At 36.7% G+C, this 14,925-nt stretch overlaps 1 protein-coding gene across 1 annotated transcript in view; it reads left to right on the top strand.

Annotated features, from left to right (window-relative positions):
* Myo3a (myosin IIIA) overlaps nucleotides 1-14,925 on the top strand; it is a 199,550-nt gene that overhangs the window by 74,101 nt on the left and 110,524 nt on the right. The window contains exons 9-10 of the mRNA XM_027953097.2: nucleotides 12,010-12,109; nucleotides 14,092-14,208. Of these exons, the coding sequence (XP_027808898.2) occupies nucleotides 12,010-12,109; nucleotides 14,092-14,208 (217 nt within the window). The remainder of the gene's footprint in view (nucleotides 1-12,009; nucleotides 12,110-14,091; nucleotides 14,209-14,925) is intronic.

Genomic DNA, 14,925 nt, shown 5'->3' with positions numbered 1-14,925 from the left:
GCTGGATTTTCTTTTTAGGTGAAAAAAAATCTCAAGTCAAAATCACCTGTGTTGTACCAAAAAGAAAGTAAGGGAAGTAATTAAATACCTAACCATGCAATTTCAATCTTGGAAGCAGAATTTAGGATAGAATACCATTCTTTCATGGTTGATTCCTACATAGATTTGGCTATAAATGTATAGATATACATACACGCTTATAAACACCTGTATATCTATATTCTGAATGTATATATGCAGTTATTCTTAAGCATTCACAGGGCATTGTTTCCAGGGATACTCCACCTACTGCAATCATAGCTACAGAAATCCACAAATGCCCAAGTCTGTTTATAAAATGGGTAGGGTTTACATATGACCTATGCAAATTATGCCATATACTTTAATTATTTCTAGATTACTTATAGATTACCTGTGATAATCAATACAAAAGTAAATGCTATGTAAAAAGTTGTTATACTCTGTTGTTTAGGGGAATAATGACAAGAAAAACTATGTATAAGTTCAGTATACAGTTTTGTTTAAGTATTTCAGTCTGTGGTTGGTTGAATCCATGAAATTGGAGCCTTTAAATACAGGAAGTCAAATGATACATACATATAACATAAATGTGTTTGTGTACATATATGTATCCACATATATATGGAGAGAGAACTAGACTGAAATGTGGGTATTGTTTCTTAGCTATGGATGATTGTTTAGTCCCTTATATTTATTCAGATAGTATGAAGAGTGTTGTGCATTCTGTTGGGGGCATGCTAAATTAAAAATGCCAGTTAATACCAAAATAGTGTTATCAAGTAGATAGTTTGATATACTAGCCTGAACTTCAGGAGAGAAGACTGTGTTGGAGATGGCTTTCCAGTAATTTGCTTACTAAACTATTCAGTGCCACGTCAGTGGATGAGGTCACTGAATGTGAGTGTTGAGAAAGAGAAGTGAAGGCCCTGGGTAGAGCTCTGAGAGACACCAACATTTAGGAACTAGCAGAGGAGCCAGGATTAAAGATAGAGGAAGCCCGGGGAATATGGGCCTACTGCAAGCCACATGAACAAAGTATTTCAAGGAAAGAATAGTTGACTTTGCTAAATAGTGCTGAATATTCAAGAAAAGCAAAGTAACATTGAATTTGGTCACACAAAGCTTGCCAAGAGTTGTCTGTGCACAATGAGGTAAAGGCAGCCCAGAGGGGAGAGATGGAGGAGAGAGAGAGAGGAGATGTGGAAGAAGAGATAGGGAATAAGAACTGTCCCTCAGAAGCTCAGCTGTGGAGGAATGAGAATGGAGCAGCCTTTGTCAAGGATGGAGGATCAAGGGAGAGGATATTTTAAAGGTCAGAGGTACAGGGTGCCATTGTATACTGGTAGAAGGAAATGGTTGATAATGCATATGGCAGGGATCATTACAGCATTGAGTCCTGGGAGTAGCAAATGTACAAGTAGAATAGTTGGCCTTTGCTCAAAGAAGGGACCAGGAAGAAGGCAGAGTAAGTTGATGCAACTTCTACTTGTTTAAAATTACTCAACGGAGTATGAGTTATGGTCATCAGCTGAGAGTTCCTGTACAAATTTTTAATCTGCTCCCAGCCTCATGCTTTCTTCTGACATTGTTGTAAATTTTTGAATATATATTTATCTCTACACACTAAAAAACATCTTTAAAGATGAATATGTGAAAGAGGAAGGGCTCTGTGAATGAAGAGGGCAATTAAAACTTTAATGGGTGCCGAGTGACTATGACATCTGTCGTTCCAGTTGTTGCCACAGTGATCCAGTGATGGGGCTCACCAGGCTCACGTCTTTTCTTCTCCACCATCATTTAGAAACAAGACACTGGGGTGAAGGAATCAAACTGCAGATAGGAAAACTAGTCTTCCATCACACACACCAGCGAAAGAGCCTGTATTCCCATTGGTATTACCAGTTGTCTTTGTTACTGGAATTTAAAGATGGATAAAAAAACGAACACAAAAACATTGATGAGATTTATGTTTAACAAAGGATTGCTATTCTACCCCAGTGGCTCCTGAATCACCTTATGTGACAGAGGCTGATATTTACAAGAGTATTTTTAACCAAAGTAAAAACAAATAAAGCTGTTCTATTATAATAGTACAACTAAATAGTAAGGATGAGAATTTAACACTGGGCAGCATTAGTTGTTTCTTTTTTGAGTGTGTTGAACTGAAATGCAAGTGAAGCTATAATCACCACCCCTGAGGGTATTTGTGACCTTTGTCAACACAGAAAGAAAATATTTATAGTCTGAAGCTATGCTTCTCCAGTATTATGGAGTAAATGGAAAATATAATCTGGTTAACAAGTTGTACTTTTCACAAGAGGCCAGAAATCTTAGAGGATTCTGACTTTGCTTTCTCCAAGCCTTACAGAAAAATAAACATTTAATAAAGTAACAAGAATGTTAACCAATTCTGTAAAACAAAGACAAAAGGAAAATACTGAAAGTGTAATGTTATCTCAAAACATATATACTTTTTATTTGAGCATCTCAATTGTTTATAACTAGAGCAAAAAATAAATAAATCAAAAAGAAAGAAATAAAAGATGGTCCCTTAGTAGAACATTATTTAGTAAAAAAAAAAAAAGTGAAGTATATTCACTCTTTCAGCCAAGAAACATATTTCAGCACTCACAATTTTAGAAACCTTATCCTCATGGGGCTTATATACCTTTGGGAAGACTCAGACAATACCTATAAATTAATAATAATATAAATTATTAATCATTTATGTAATATCTTAGGTAGTGATGCATTTTAAAGAAAAGTAGAGTGAGGTCAGGAGGATTAGCAGTCCTGTGGCTGGGGAAGTGGAATTCCAGTGTCCAAAATGGTCAGCTCAGACTTAGCCTCCAGTGTGGCTCTCCATCTGGGCAGAGTCTCTGAGGGAGGAGCGTGTTGAGTGTTAGAGATGATTATGATTTAGAGGAGGAGGCTGTGCCCACCTAGGAGCAGAAGATATGTCAGAAATCTCTGTAACTTCTCGTCACTTTTGCTGTGAGTTGCTCTTTAAAAAGTCTATTTTAATAAAAAAGAAAGAAAGGAGGAGAAAGGAAAGGAAAGAAAAGAAAACCTCTTCAATCACACTTCTTTGGAGTGTAGTGACTTTCCCTCTAGGACTCTGACTAACACATCTGACCAGCCTCTTCAGCCTCTTCAGTCCTGATTTCTAGTCTCAGGACTGATGTGGAATGTTTGAGATTTCCCTCCCTGGACCCTGATGTCTACTCATTAATTATTTTAATCAGCTACAGGTGACTTCCTGGCTCATTCACTAGAGTAGTTGTCCAAAGAAATTTCTTCTTTTTAAGCTTCCAATATCTATTTCTCTTTTCTTCAGGAGAAATGAACATAACTCATTTTGGTTCCTTCCCATCTATCTCAACATTTGAGTTTATTTTCACCTAATGTTATGCCAGATTTGTGGGACCCCATAGACCTCCAGGAGCCGAATCCGATGCAACCACACAGAGTCTTTATTGCAAGCTCGAGCCTGGACTCACAACTGTTCCCGACACAGCGGTCCCAGGGAGTGAGCCCCAGTCCTTTGTCCAGTGAGATTTTATAGGTTTTGAGGGGATACTCTATGCATCACAACATCACACAGCAAATCATTCCATACCGTGGGAAAGTCAAACAACTCTTATCATTGATTAGCACATTCACTGGCAGGAACAAGTTGTGTAGGGGTGATTGGCTAGTACAAGAGGGGGGTTCATTTGAACTGATTGGTTTAGGCCACGAGGGGTGTACGTGCTAAACTACATGGTTTCCCAACATGTTATCAACCACCATAAACTACTTGGGGGTCATCTGGCATTCCAGGTTTTTTCCCTGTCTCATGCTGATTGGAGATTGCTAGGGGGGTTGCTAGGGGTCCTCACCTGGCCTAACTGAGTCAGGGACACCTGGCGCCTCAGACCTCTTCTGTTACTTATAGACAAACAACTCAGCAGGGTGGGTATGTGCTTAGGAATGCTCTGTGGGTTTTTCCAAGGACAAGGGTCAAGCCCCCCTCCTTAGGACAGGCCTTGAGGTAGAAGCTGCTGTTATTTATTTATTTTTTAAAATGGAGTCACATTAGTTTCTCACTAACTTCTCAGGTACCCCATCTCTCACTTTCTGGGGGAGGGGCGACTTTACTATTTCACAATCAACCTTCTTATCTTGTCTCTTAACTCTCTTTCCTTGGGTCTTTGCTGCATTTTTCCATGAGAATCTTTGTCTCCACTGGATCCATATTTTCAGCTTATCAAGTCTTATGCCTCCTAAGTTATCAGTTCCTCAATTGCTTTTTTTTTCCTCCAGCTATAACCCATTCTGCTCTTCACTATCAACTTCTCAAAGGGATATCTGAGTTTACAGAAACCTTCCTTATTTTGAATTGTTATCAGTCTCTCAGAAGTAAGATGGCCTACTTTTGATCCTGTTCAACTTCCCTTTTTACATTTCATCCTATTCGATTTTGCTGTGTTCTCTACCTTTATTTTTTAATATTTTTATTAGTGCATGATAATCATATATAACAGTGGGATGTGACATTCATATATGCACATAATTTACTCCAATTCCTTCCCCATATTTCCTCCTTTTCCTCCCCACCTCCCTCGCCTGTTCGCTTTCCTCTACTCGTATGCTTTTTCTTTTATTCTTTTAACGTGCGTATTTTTTAACATCCTTTAAATCTATTTAGCTTACCCCTTTGGGGAATGGAAGAAGGTGGATCAGAGGAACCCACCATCTCATAGCAGCTCCCAAAGAATGAATCAAAACAGCAATTTGGCTGTAGCAAACTGAGCCCAGAGCTAAGAATTGGGAAAGATACTTCCACTTGAAACTGTTAAACTGAGCCCTAAGATAAGGAGCCTGGCTAACACTGGGGTGTGGGGGGGTGACTGAGATGGATTAAAGTCAACTCAAATCTGGTGATCCCTGAGTCACCTCTTCCAAGCCTAGAAGGGTCTTGAAGATAGGGTGATACATGCTACACAACTTCACGCAGCACAGGAACTGAGGCTCCCAGAAGAAAGGGTAACAGAGTTGGCTAAGCAAAAAGGGAGAGGAGATCCACATACGGAATGCCCTAATAAATTTGACTGGTTTGGGTCAGAGTAGAGAACAAACAAACTTGCACAATGTCTGAAACCCTAGAAAGAAAGGATTTTATTTCAAAAATAAATAAACTGGCACTCACAAGGTGGTACAGTGAAACTAGACAGTAAGGCTGTACTCCTCCACAGAGCAGAACCCACCAGTGAGAGAACAGCTGACCAGAGAGCCAAATATGGTTTAATAGTAATTTACTTTCTCTAATAACTAGTTTCTCAACCTATTCAAGAACATCACCTCCATTTCCCAGTTGGATTAGTGAACTTCTGGAGAACATTTTCAAGAAGCCTTTTTTTTAAAAGGTTTATGAGCACGTGGCTTTGTTTTGAAGTGGTTGTACTTAACTGGGGATTAGTTTCTCCTCTTAGTGAGGTGCCAGAGACTGCAGGTAGCAGCAGGTTCATGCTGAGTGGGAATATGGACACTTTAGGTAGTTGACCAGCCCAATTTAGTAAAGGGAAAGCAACTAACTAAAAAGTCCCCTTACAACAATAGAAGAGGTGAACATTCCATCACACTCCATCTGATGGGAAGAAATGCAAGCAATATGTAAAAAGGCCCCACTTCTACATAACATTGCAACAAGTGATCCCATAGGTCCACAGTGGAGGAATGCCAGATAAATAAATTTAGAAAATTGATCATTAAAATGATCAGTGAATTAAAAGAAGACCTAAGGAATGAACTACAAGAGAAAATACAGGACATGAAGCAACATTTTAATAAAGAGATAAAAATTCTGGAAAGGAATCAAACAGAAATATCTGGAAATGAAAGACATGATAAATCAAATGAAAAATTCAGATGAAAGCATCACCAATAGATTATAGACCATGGAGAAGATGGATTTTTTCAGGACTTGAAAATAAGATATAAAACCTTGAAAACACAGTCAACTTTTACTTGATTCATCTACTCTCTCCTTGAACTTCTCTCTGTAGCTTTCATGACGTATAACTTTTTTCCTTGTCTTTCCCAGTGTTACTGGCCTTAGTTATCTCCACCTCTGTCAATGGCACCATCATCTCCTCAGTGGACATAGAGACTTTGGAGTTTTGAGAAATGTTAAGGAGATTAAAACAATTTGGTCCTGGAGTGGATATGGGAGGTGAGAGAGATGGAGATGTCTGCTGTGTACAGTTAAATGGATAGTTGATAGTGGTATCAGTCAATGAGACAGAAAATGCCAAGACTTTCAGATTTTATGAGGGAAGATCGTGCTTTGTTCCTGGACATTTGGAGCTTGAACACATTTAAGACTTCTGTATTTCCCAATAACCATGTCTTCCCCAATGTAGTTTCTTCAGCCTCCAACCTCATGCACTCTATCCCTCTACCTTCTGGTCGTAGCAGATCATCTCTGTCCCCGGGGCTTTGCCCTGCCATTATCCCTGTATACATGTTGTTCTTTCAAATTTGATCACCCATCAGTTACCATCACACCCAAATACTCTTTCTCAGGTTACTAGAATCCTACTCTTACTTAAACATCAAGATTAAATGAAAAATCTACTAGAACCATACTTATTTTACCAGAATGGAATTAATTACCCCCACCTTGTGATTTCCATAACACTTCATCTATTACTTCGGTTGGTGCTCTTACCATATGCATTGTATTGTAAATATTTGTGTTTGTATCTCCCACGAGACTGAAACTCATCAAATGGAGGATCTGGATCTCATTCCACCTACAATAATCTTACAACACTAGTCAATGCCTTGAACATAGTAGGGTCTCAATAAACACGGATTGTGTTTAATTGCACTTAGATTTGTATTAATATAATACTGATACAAAAAAGTTCTCAGCAAAATTACCTTTCAAAATCTATTATCTATTAATTTTTGTAAATGCAGAGATATTTAACTATCAAAATTTTTTTCCTACACTTCTGCTATATGGATTTGACATGCAGTTAAATATGACAAAGCAATGTATTCATATTTAAAAACTATTTGATGTTAAAAACACAGACATTCACCAGAAAAATAGATAATAGTGATTGATTCAATGACGTCTAAAAATTAGGGAAGCATTTAGATGTACTGATGAAAACTGAGGTTTACTTACTCATTTAAAAAATAATATTATACTAAGAATCTGAAAATAAGCAATAATATACTAAAAATCATTCAGAGATTTTTTTTTCTGCTCAAACCTCAAAGAATTCAGTTTGTTTTAGGCAAATGCATATATCCTAGTAAGGTAATAATGAAGATTCCAGCCACTAATTGTAAAGATGGAAAAACTTAGTTTCTGCCCTCAAGTTTCTCTCAGTCTGCCTGAAATGATGAGCATATATAGACCTAATTAAATTGGAGAACTTCTCTGCTAGTGTCGTATTCTCTCTGAAAAGTCCTTCAATGATTCCACAGAGAGGTTGAATTTGAGCCAGACTTTGAAGGATAAGTAGAATTTTGCCAGGCATAGAAGGAAAATAATTCCAGGTAGAGAAAACAGAATGAATGAAATACAGAGCCTTGAAAATACTTGGCCTATTGAGAGAGGTTCTGTACAGAGATGATGGATGGCTCGTGATGCTGCAAGACTTATGCAGGATTATAAAGGCTTTGAATTTCATGCCAAGGAAATTGTAAGTTGTGCTGTAGAAAATGGAGAGCCATCTAGGGTTTTTACTCATCGTAGTAACCACATCTTTTCAAAGTTTTTGACAGTTAATACCAAAAGCATCATGGAGAGTAACTTCATAGGAGAGGAGGAGGGGAGGATATCAGCCAACCAAATATTGATTTCCCTGTTCTTCACCATCTACTTGTTGTCATTCTTCAGGAACAATCTCTAGCTGCCAAATGGGCCCATAACAGCAGATTTAAAAAATTCAGGGCCCTCCACCTCTGTTAAATGGATAATTTGATTTTTTTCTCTGTTTTCTTAAAATGTATACATCAAAATGATTGTACTTACATAACTCTCTTTGGAAATAGAGGAATAAATGAGATGATACCTGGTCCATTTAGCAAATGTGGAAACCAACTGTGCAAATCCTGTGCCAGAAGTTGTGGTAGAATACATTGCTTTTCATTCATCTAATATTTATTGAGGATCTGTTGTTTTAAATAATCCACTTGTTTATGGACTATGATAGGGAACTAAAAACTTAAATCTTTTGAGTCTTGTAACTCTCATTTTAATCAGGGATTTAAATGTTAACTATGTTATCCATACAAATATTAGTGCATAATTATAAATTATATGTGCAGTAAAAATTATGAAGGAATTTAATTAAGGATGGCAAATAGGAGTAAGACACTATTCCTAGCAATAGAAACAAGTCCTTCATCAGGTGACATGCAGATATTTTTTCCATCTGCATTTTATTTTCTTAACAGTTTCTTTTGCAGAACGGTAGTTTGGAATTTAGTGAATTCCAACTTAACAGTTTTTCCTTTCATGGATAGTGGTGTTGGTTTTGCATCTTAAAACCTATTGCCAAACACAAGGATATCTATCTAACTTACATGTTGTCTTCCATGAGTTTTGTATAAGATACATATGGATTCAAACCATCTATAAGTTTTACATCTTACATACAGGTGTGTGGTCCATTTTGAGTTAATATTTGTGAAAGAGTAATCTCGGCTTCTCATATCTTCCTTTTTTCTTATTTCATGTGGTTATCCAGGTGTTTCAGCACCGTATGTTGAAATGAACTTCCTATCCTTGGAAATGTATATTCTAGTAAAAGGATAATACCAGTAAACAAATGGGGACTGAAGTGACTTAACCAAATTTTTATCCTGAAGGATGAATAGAATTCTGCTGAGAGATTTAAAAAGAGGAGGCATTTGAGGTACACTGTGAACACTGAATGAAATTTCATCACACAGATGAGGCCAAAAAAGGAAGTCAAAACAAAGGGGTAAATGGAGAGAGCTCAGAAGATATAAAAGAAACAGGAACAGATTCAATTAAGCTCAAGCAAAAAGTGTTTTGCCGCAAATATACCAGGAAGACAGTGTGGATGGTATTATAGAAGGCTTTGAATGCTAGAATGAGGAGTTCCTTTCAGTGAGCCATTCATCATGTGTATGAGTGACTATTATTTGCCAGGCACTCTCATAGATGATGGGAACACAGCAGTGAATCATACTAGTACTCCATCTCACCAAGTTTACAGTCTGACAGGAGCAAAAAAACAATAAACACACACAGAGAGACATAAACACACATGAGAGAGAGACAGACAGACAGAGAGGCAATATAAAAATAAAGCATGAAGAAGCTTTTGGGAAGTTCTGGATAGAAGATGTTAACTTACATGGACTGCCCAGGAAAGGACTCTGATCAGTGTAGTATTACAAGAGTTCTGTAGGAAGTGAGGTCCCCCTTTATAGATATCAGTAGAAAGTGCATCCCAGTCAGAGGGAACAGCAAGTCCAAGTCTGTGCCTTAGAAACATGCCTAACATATTTAAGAAATGACAAGAAAGACAATGTGGATGGAAAGAATTAGCAGAGGAGATACTATAGAAAGAAGGAGGAGTGACAGGAGTGGGGGCTGACGCACATACCCTCTAGGGCTTTGTAGCCCATGTTGAGGCTTTGGTTATCGCTTGGTAATGGGAAGGCAGGGCTTCACAGCAGGGGAGTGGCATGGTGGGACTTATTTTTAAAAAGTCTCTCTGGCCACATGTTGAGAAGAGTGTAGGAAGGCAAAGGTGGCAGCCAGGAAACTACCTTGACTTGTCCTTGCCATCTTGGGATGCAACATGGTGGAGGTGATAGTGGTGAGGAACATCTAGTCCTAGATAAATGTGGTGATGGAGCTTATGGGATGTGAATCTAGATTGCATGAGAAGTGTGAGAAACAGAAGAGCCAAGGGTGTCTCTGAGGTATTGGTCATGAACACCTCAGAAGAGTAGAACCTCCATTTACCGAGCGAGGGAGTCACGGTGGAGGGGCAGGTCCGGGCCAGCGAAGGCCAGAGGGTAGCTTGGGAGGTGGTAAGTCCACCTAGTAGACTTCCAAGTGAAAGGTTAAATAAACAAGGGGTGCCTAGGTGTGGAGCTGTTCATGCAGGAGTGGCATTTACAGCTATGAAAAATAAAAGGAAATGAATGTGGAGAAAATATAACTCCAAGCACTGAAGCTCAGGAGAGCCCAAAATGTGACAGAAAGTTAAGGAGCAGGGGAGAAAAAAAAAAAACTAAACTGCAGAAGCCAGTGAAGCAAGGAAGAGAATCAAGAAAAATGTACTGGACTCTAAGACAGATGTGTTCATGACAGTGTTGGTTAGAGGCTGCTTGTAGGTTAAGTAAAATGAGGACTTAGAATTGACCATTGGAGTTGGGCATGGTGGTACATGTCTATAATCCCAGCGACTTGGGAGGCTGAGGCAGGAGGATCACAAGTTCAAAGCCAGCCTCAGCAACCACAAAGCACTAAGCAACTCGGTGAGACCCTGCCTCTAAATAAAATACAAAATAGGGCTGGGGATGTGGCTCAGTGGCCAAATGCCCCTGAGTTCGATCCCTGGTACCTGCTCCCACCAAAAAAAAAATAGAATTGACCACTGGTTTTAGCAATGTGAGGTCATTAGCATCATTAACAAACAAACAATGACCAAAAAAAAAAAAAAACCTGTTTCTGTAGAGTATGAGACGAATGCCTGAAGAAATATAAATTATTTTTTTTAAGTTTTTTTGTATGAAGCAAAGAAATGGAACCGTAAATAGAGGGAACTAGAAATCAGAGGAGGTAGGGGTTTTTGCTGTTTATGAGACAGGTGTTTTGACAGCTGAAGGTGAAAAACAAATGATGGAGGAATGAGAAAAGCAGCCAAAGAAACCATGCCCTGTAGCAAGTGAACATGTGGACACTAGTGCCCCAAAGGAGCAGGTGACCTTGGGGGCTGCATTTATTTATAGAGTTCATTTCCTTTCTTTTTAAATTTCTTTCAGTACTCAGGTGTGAACCCAGGGCCTCACACACACCCGCTCCATCCCCAGCCCCAGTGGATCTAATTTGTTAAGCAATGAGAAACCCTTCAGAGTCTTCTGAGGGAATGTTATGGTTCTTAGTACTCCTTACTTATTCTTTTCACTTTGTGGATCAAACAGGTGCTTAAAAGTATGTCCCAAAATAAACAATGAAAATACAATTCTCCTCACAATAGAGCAGGTGTCCAGAAAAGACTAAGAAAACCATTGCATTGAACTCAATGACTTCTCTTAGTCTCCACGTTACATCAAGATCTTGGCAGAATTTTGGAAAGTCACTAAAATGTTCCTCTTTGAAAATAAATTTTCTGGTACCCCAAATCAGGTTTTTAATATGTCAGTTTAACTTTTTCAAATTATGATGTTATTTATTTGTATTTCTGTTAATTTTGCTGAATTACCATTTAAAAATTCATACTTTATATACAGAGTTACAAAAAATTGTGCTGTGAATGGATAATCATGAATGTAATGCACTCCACTATTGTCATGTATGTAAGAAATAAATTTTAAAAAGGAAAAAAATTCCCATACTTTGACTACCAGTGACCAAATACTACATCAGACAAAACTGAAAATCCAATAAATGAGAATATTTCTGACTCACCACCTCATAACAGATTGAACCACACATAGGAATTTTAAAAAAGCTGTAAATTCATAGAAAATTAAGAACGATTCTTGACAGAAATCATGGACCCTTTTGATCATTCGTGAATAAAGTTTTATATGTCGTATTTTCTCAGTGGAGATGATAAAATAAACAGCAAAGATCAAATGTATTAGGGTATTTTCTGGTATGCTATCACTGTATTTAGGAAACAGAATCATGGGGGGTTTTCATCTCATGTATCAAAAAAATTATTTCTGCTCTGATCAGTAATAAGTTCTTAAATCAGAAATGGTTTTTCTCCACAGACATGAACGTATTCACACCAAGAAAGGCAACTTAAACAGATCTCTAATTTCCCTTCTGAAGGATGTAGATGATTTAGCAACCCTAGAAGTTCTGGATGAGGTAAGAATTCAGTTTAATTAAACTTAGACATTCCAGATTTTAAAACATTTATTGGAGTGATGTGGACAGGGAATTCTTTGAATTTCATTGTAAGTCTCATGCTTTGTCTCCTAACTTCCTGATTATCTCTTCCATCTTCAGTTTTAATATATAGAACTCAAATTTCTAGATCCTCCCAACCTATGTCATTTAAAAAAAAATTTTTTTTAGTTATACAGGGACACAATGTCTTTATTTTGTTTATCTATTTTTATGTGGTGCTGAGGATCAAACCCAGTGCCTCACATGTGCGAGGCAAGTGCTCTTCCACTGAGCCACAATCCCAGCCCCCTAATGTCATTTTAAAAAAATATTTATTTTTTAGTTTTAGGTGAACCCAATATCTTTATTTTTTTAATGTGGTGTCGAGGATCAAACCCAGTGCCTCACATGTGCTGGGCAAGCACTCTACCATTTTTTTTTTTTTTTTTTTAATGCTCAGGTGAAAAGGTTGTGAGGTTCCCCCAAACATAAGTTGTTGTTTCACAGAACTTTCTTCTCCTTAATTATTTCTGGTAATCCCAAAAGTATCATTTACTATGAGCCTCTTATAGCCACCACATATAATCCTCTTCTGCTCCATCCCTCAGTGACAGTGCCCAAAAGCCTCTATGATACCTCAGAAGCTTCCATTGATCCTGCTCAGACCTGCATGGGATCAGAAATCCCCTGTTCTCATCCAGCTTACCTTGTAGGGCACTGAATTCTGTTTGTAATTTCTTATTCCAATTATCTCAGTCCTAGTTTAAGTATCTTGTGTAAAGGGTGCAAAAAAAAGCCAGTAAATTATAATATGAGCCTTCTTTCCCCTTATCCCTCTTTATTCCAGATCATCAGATCATTAGAGAAATAAATGTTCTCATTTCAGTAAAAGTTGGGACTTCTATCCTGCCTCGTCAATAGCTTTTTGTTTCTTAATATTTCTAATATATGTCTGAATATTTTACTCAGAAATACAACAAATCAAGAGCCCTTTTCTGAACAGAAGTAATCTGCTATATATCAAACTTTCCAATTATGTAAATTCCTAGGCTTGTGGATTATAAAGCTTTCACTAATCATGTTGCTGACAATATATTATTAATATATTAAGTACTGAGTTTGTTTCTTTCCGTTGTCTAGGTTATATTTTGTTCATTTTTTCATGTACTATATAAATGATGATTTTTGACACTATTAAAATTGATCCATTTGCTCACATGATTTATCAACTATGAAAGTTACTTTTTGAATTTTTCCCTCCCCTTAGACATTGGACTGGTTAGAAAATTTTATATATATATATATATATATATATATATATATATATATATATATATACACACACACACACACACATATATAAATATATATACATATATATACACACACACATATATAAATATATATACATATATATGGATATACACATATTGTTTGTAACATATAATGAGTTATGAGAATGCATTATAACAATATGCAACTTTGTGTTAATAATGTGTTATGTCTGTCTATATGTCTAATGTGTTATATGCTTGTTAGATAAATTTCAAGATAATAAATAAATGTAGTATATGAAGGAAAGAGAAAGAACACTAGCAAAGCAATTGAAAATATAGTGAATATAATTTTATTCCAAATCAAAGTAATTCAACAGCTTTGTGGAATGTAACAATATGTATGTGTGTCCCGTATTTTCTGTGTGTAACATAGTATCAAGCATAGAGATATAGTATGTCCTTTGGAAAATGTGGTTTACAATGACATTCTTCTTTGGCTCTCAGAAACCTAAGCAAATGCCTGTTGAACAGATGGGTACCTGCACACCTGATGTTACATTGCTTACTGTGATTATGTTTCTTTCTAATTCTTCATCTAGATTCCAGGTGTTTTACTTATTTTTATTTACTTTTCAAATTGTAGTTGATTTTTAGGAGAGAGAAATTATTTTTATTTTCTTGCAGAATGCAGTCTCAGAGCAGCTTGAAAAGTGTTATTCAAGAGATCAGATCTATATCTATGTGGGAGATATACTCATTGCTCTTAACCCTTTTCAGAATCTGGGTCTTTACTCTACAAAGGTATGTGATGTGTTTGCATTCTCTTACTTTGTACAAATAATTATGTTATTCAGATTCCTAATTTAAAAGGATGTCAAAAAAATTTATACAGTGCTTTAAAAAAGAAGTGATGTAGTTACTGTTAAAACATAAAGATATGAAAAATAGATGAAGTCAAGTCTAGGTGCAGCTTGTGGTTTTCCTTGTTCCAAAAATATATTTCAGAATGTTAATTATATTCAGTAACTGGTAACAGTTCTGTACTACATAGCATCTTACTAAACTGATGTCTATTTATATACTTAATATCTGTCTCCAAACCAATATTGAAGAATCAAAAGTGCAACTACATTGTTTATGTGTATAATACATACTTAATGGCTGCAAAACTTCTTGTGACTTTAAAAGTTCCTTTTCATTATATTGATTGGCTTTCTTACTATGATATTAGAAGTGTCTTATGAATATGAATATATAATTATCAGTGATTCAACCCCTAATGGTTTAAGTATAGAGTTACACTTGGCTGTTTTTCATTTTTAATTGGACCTATTCTTTTCTAGCTATTTGCATACTCTAGAAAATTATTTAATATTTTACCTAATAGTTATATTTTGCATGTGAAAACTATATAATGTTAACCTCTACCAACCTAAAATTTAGAAGCCTTGACCTAAGTTTCAGAAGAAGTTAGGCTTTAGCAGATTTCTGTTGCAAATTAATTGTGTGATCTTGTAC

The sequence above is a fragment of the Marmota flaviventris genome, chromosome 12 (genome assembly GCF_047511675.1).
Source record: "Marmota flaviventris isolate mMarFla1 chromosome 12, mMarFla1.hap1, whole genome shotgun sequence".
Taxonomy (NCBI): domain Eukaryota; kingdom Metazoa; phylum Chordata; class Mammalia; order Rodentia; family Sciuridae; genus Marmota; species Marmota flaviventris.
Note: the sequence above shows the minus strand (reverse complement) of the source record. Positions and strands in the feature narration are given on the sequence as shown.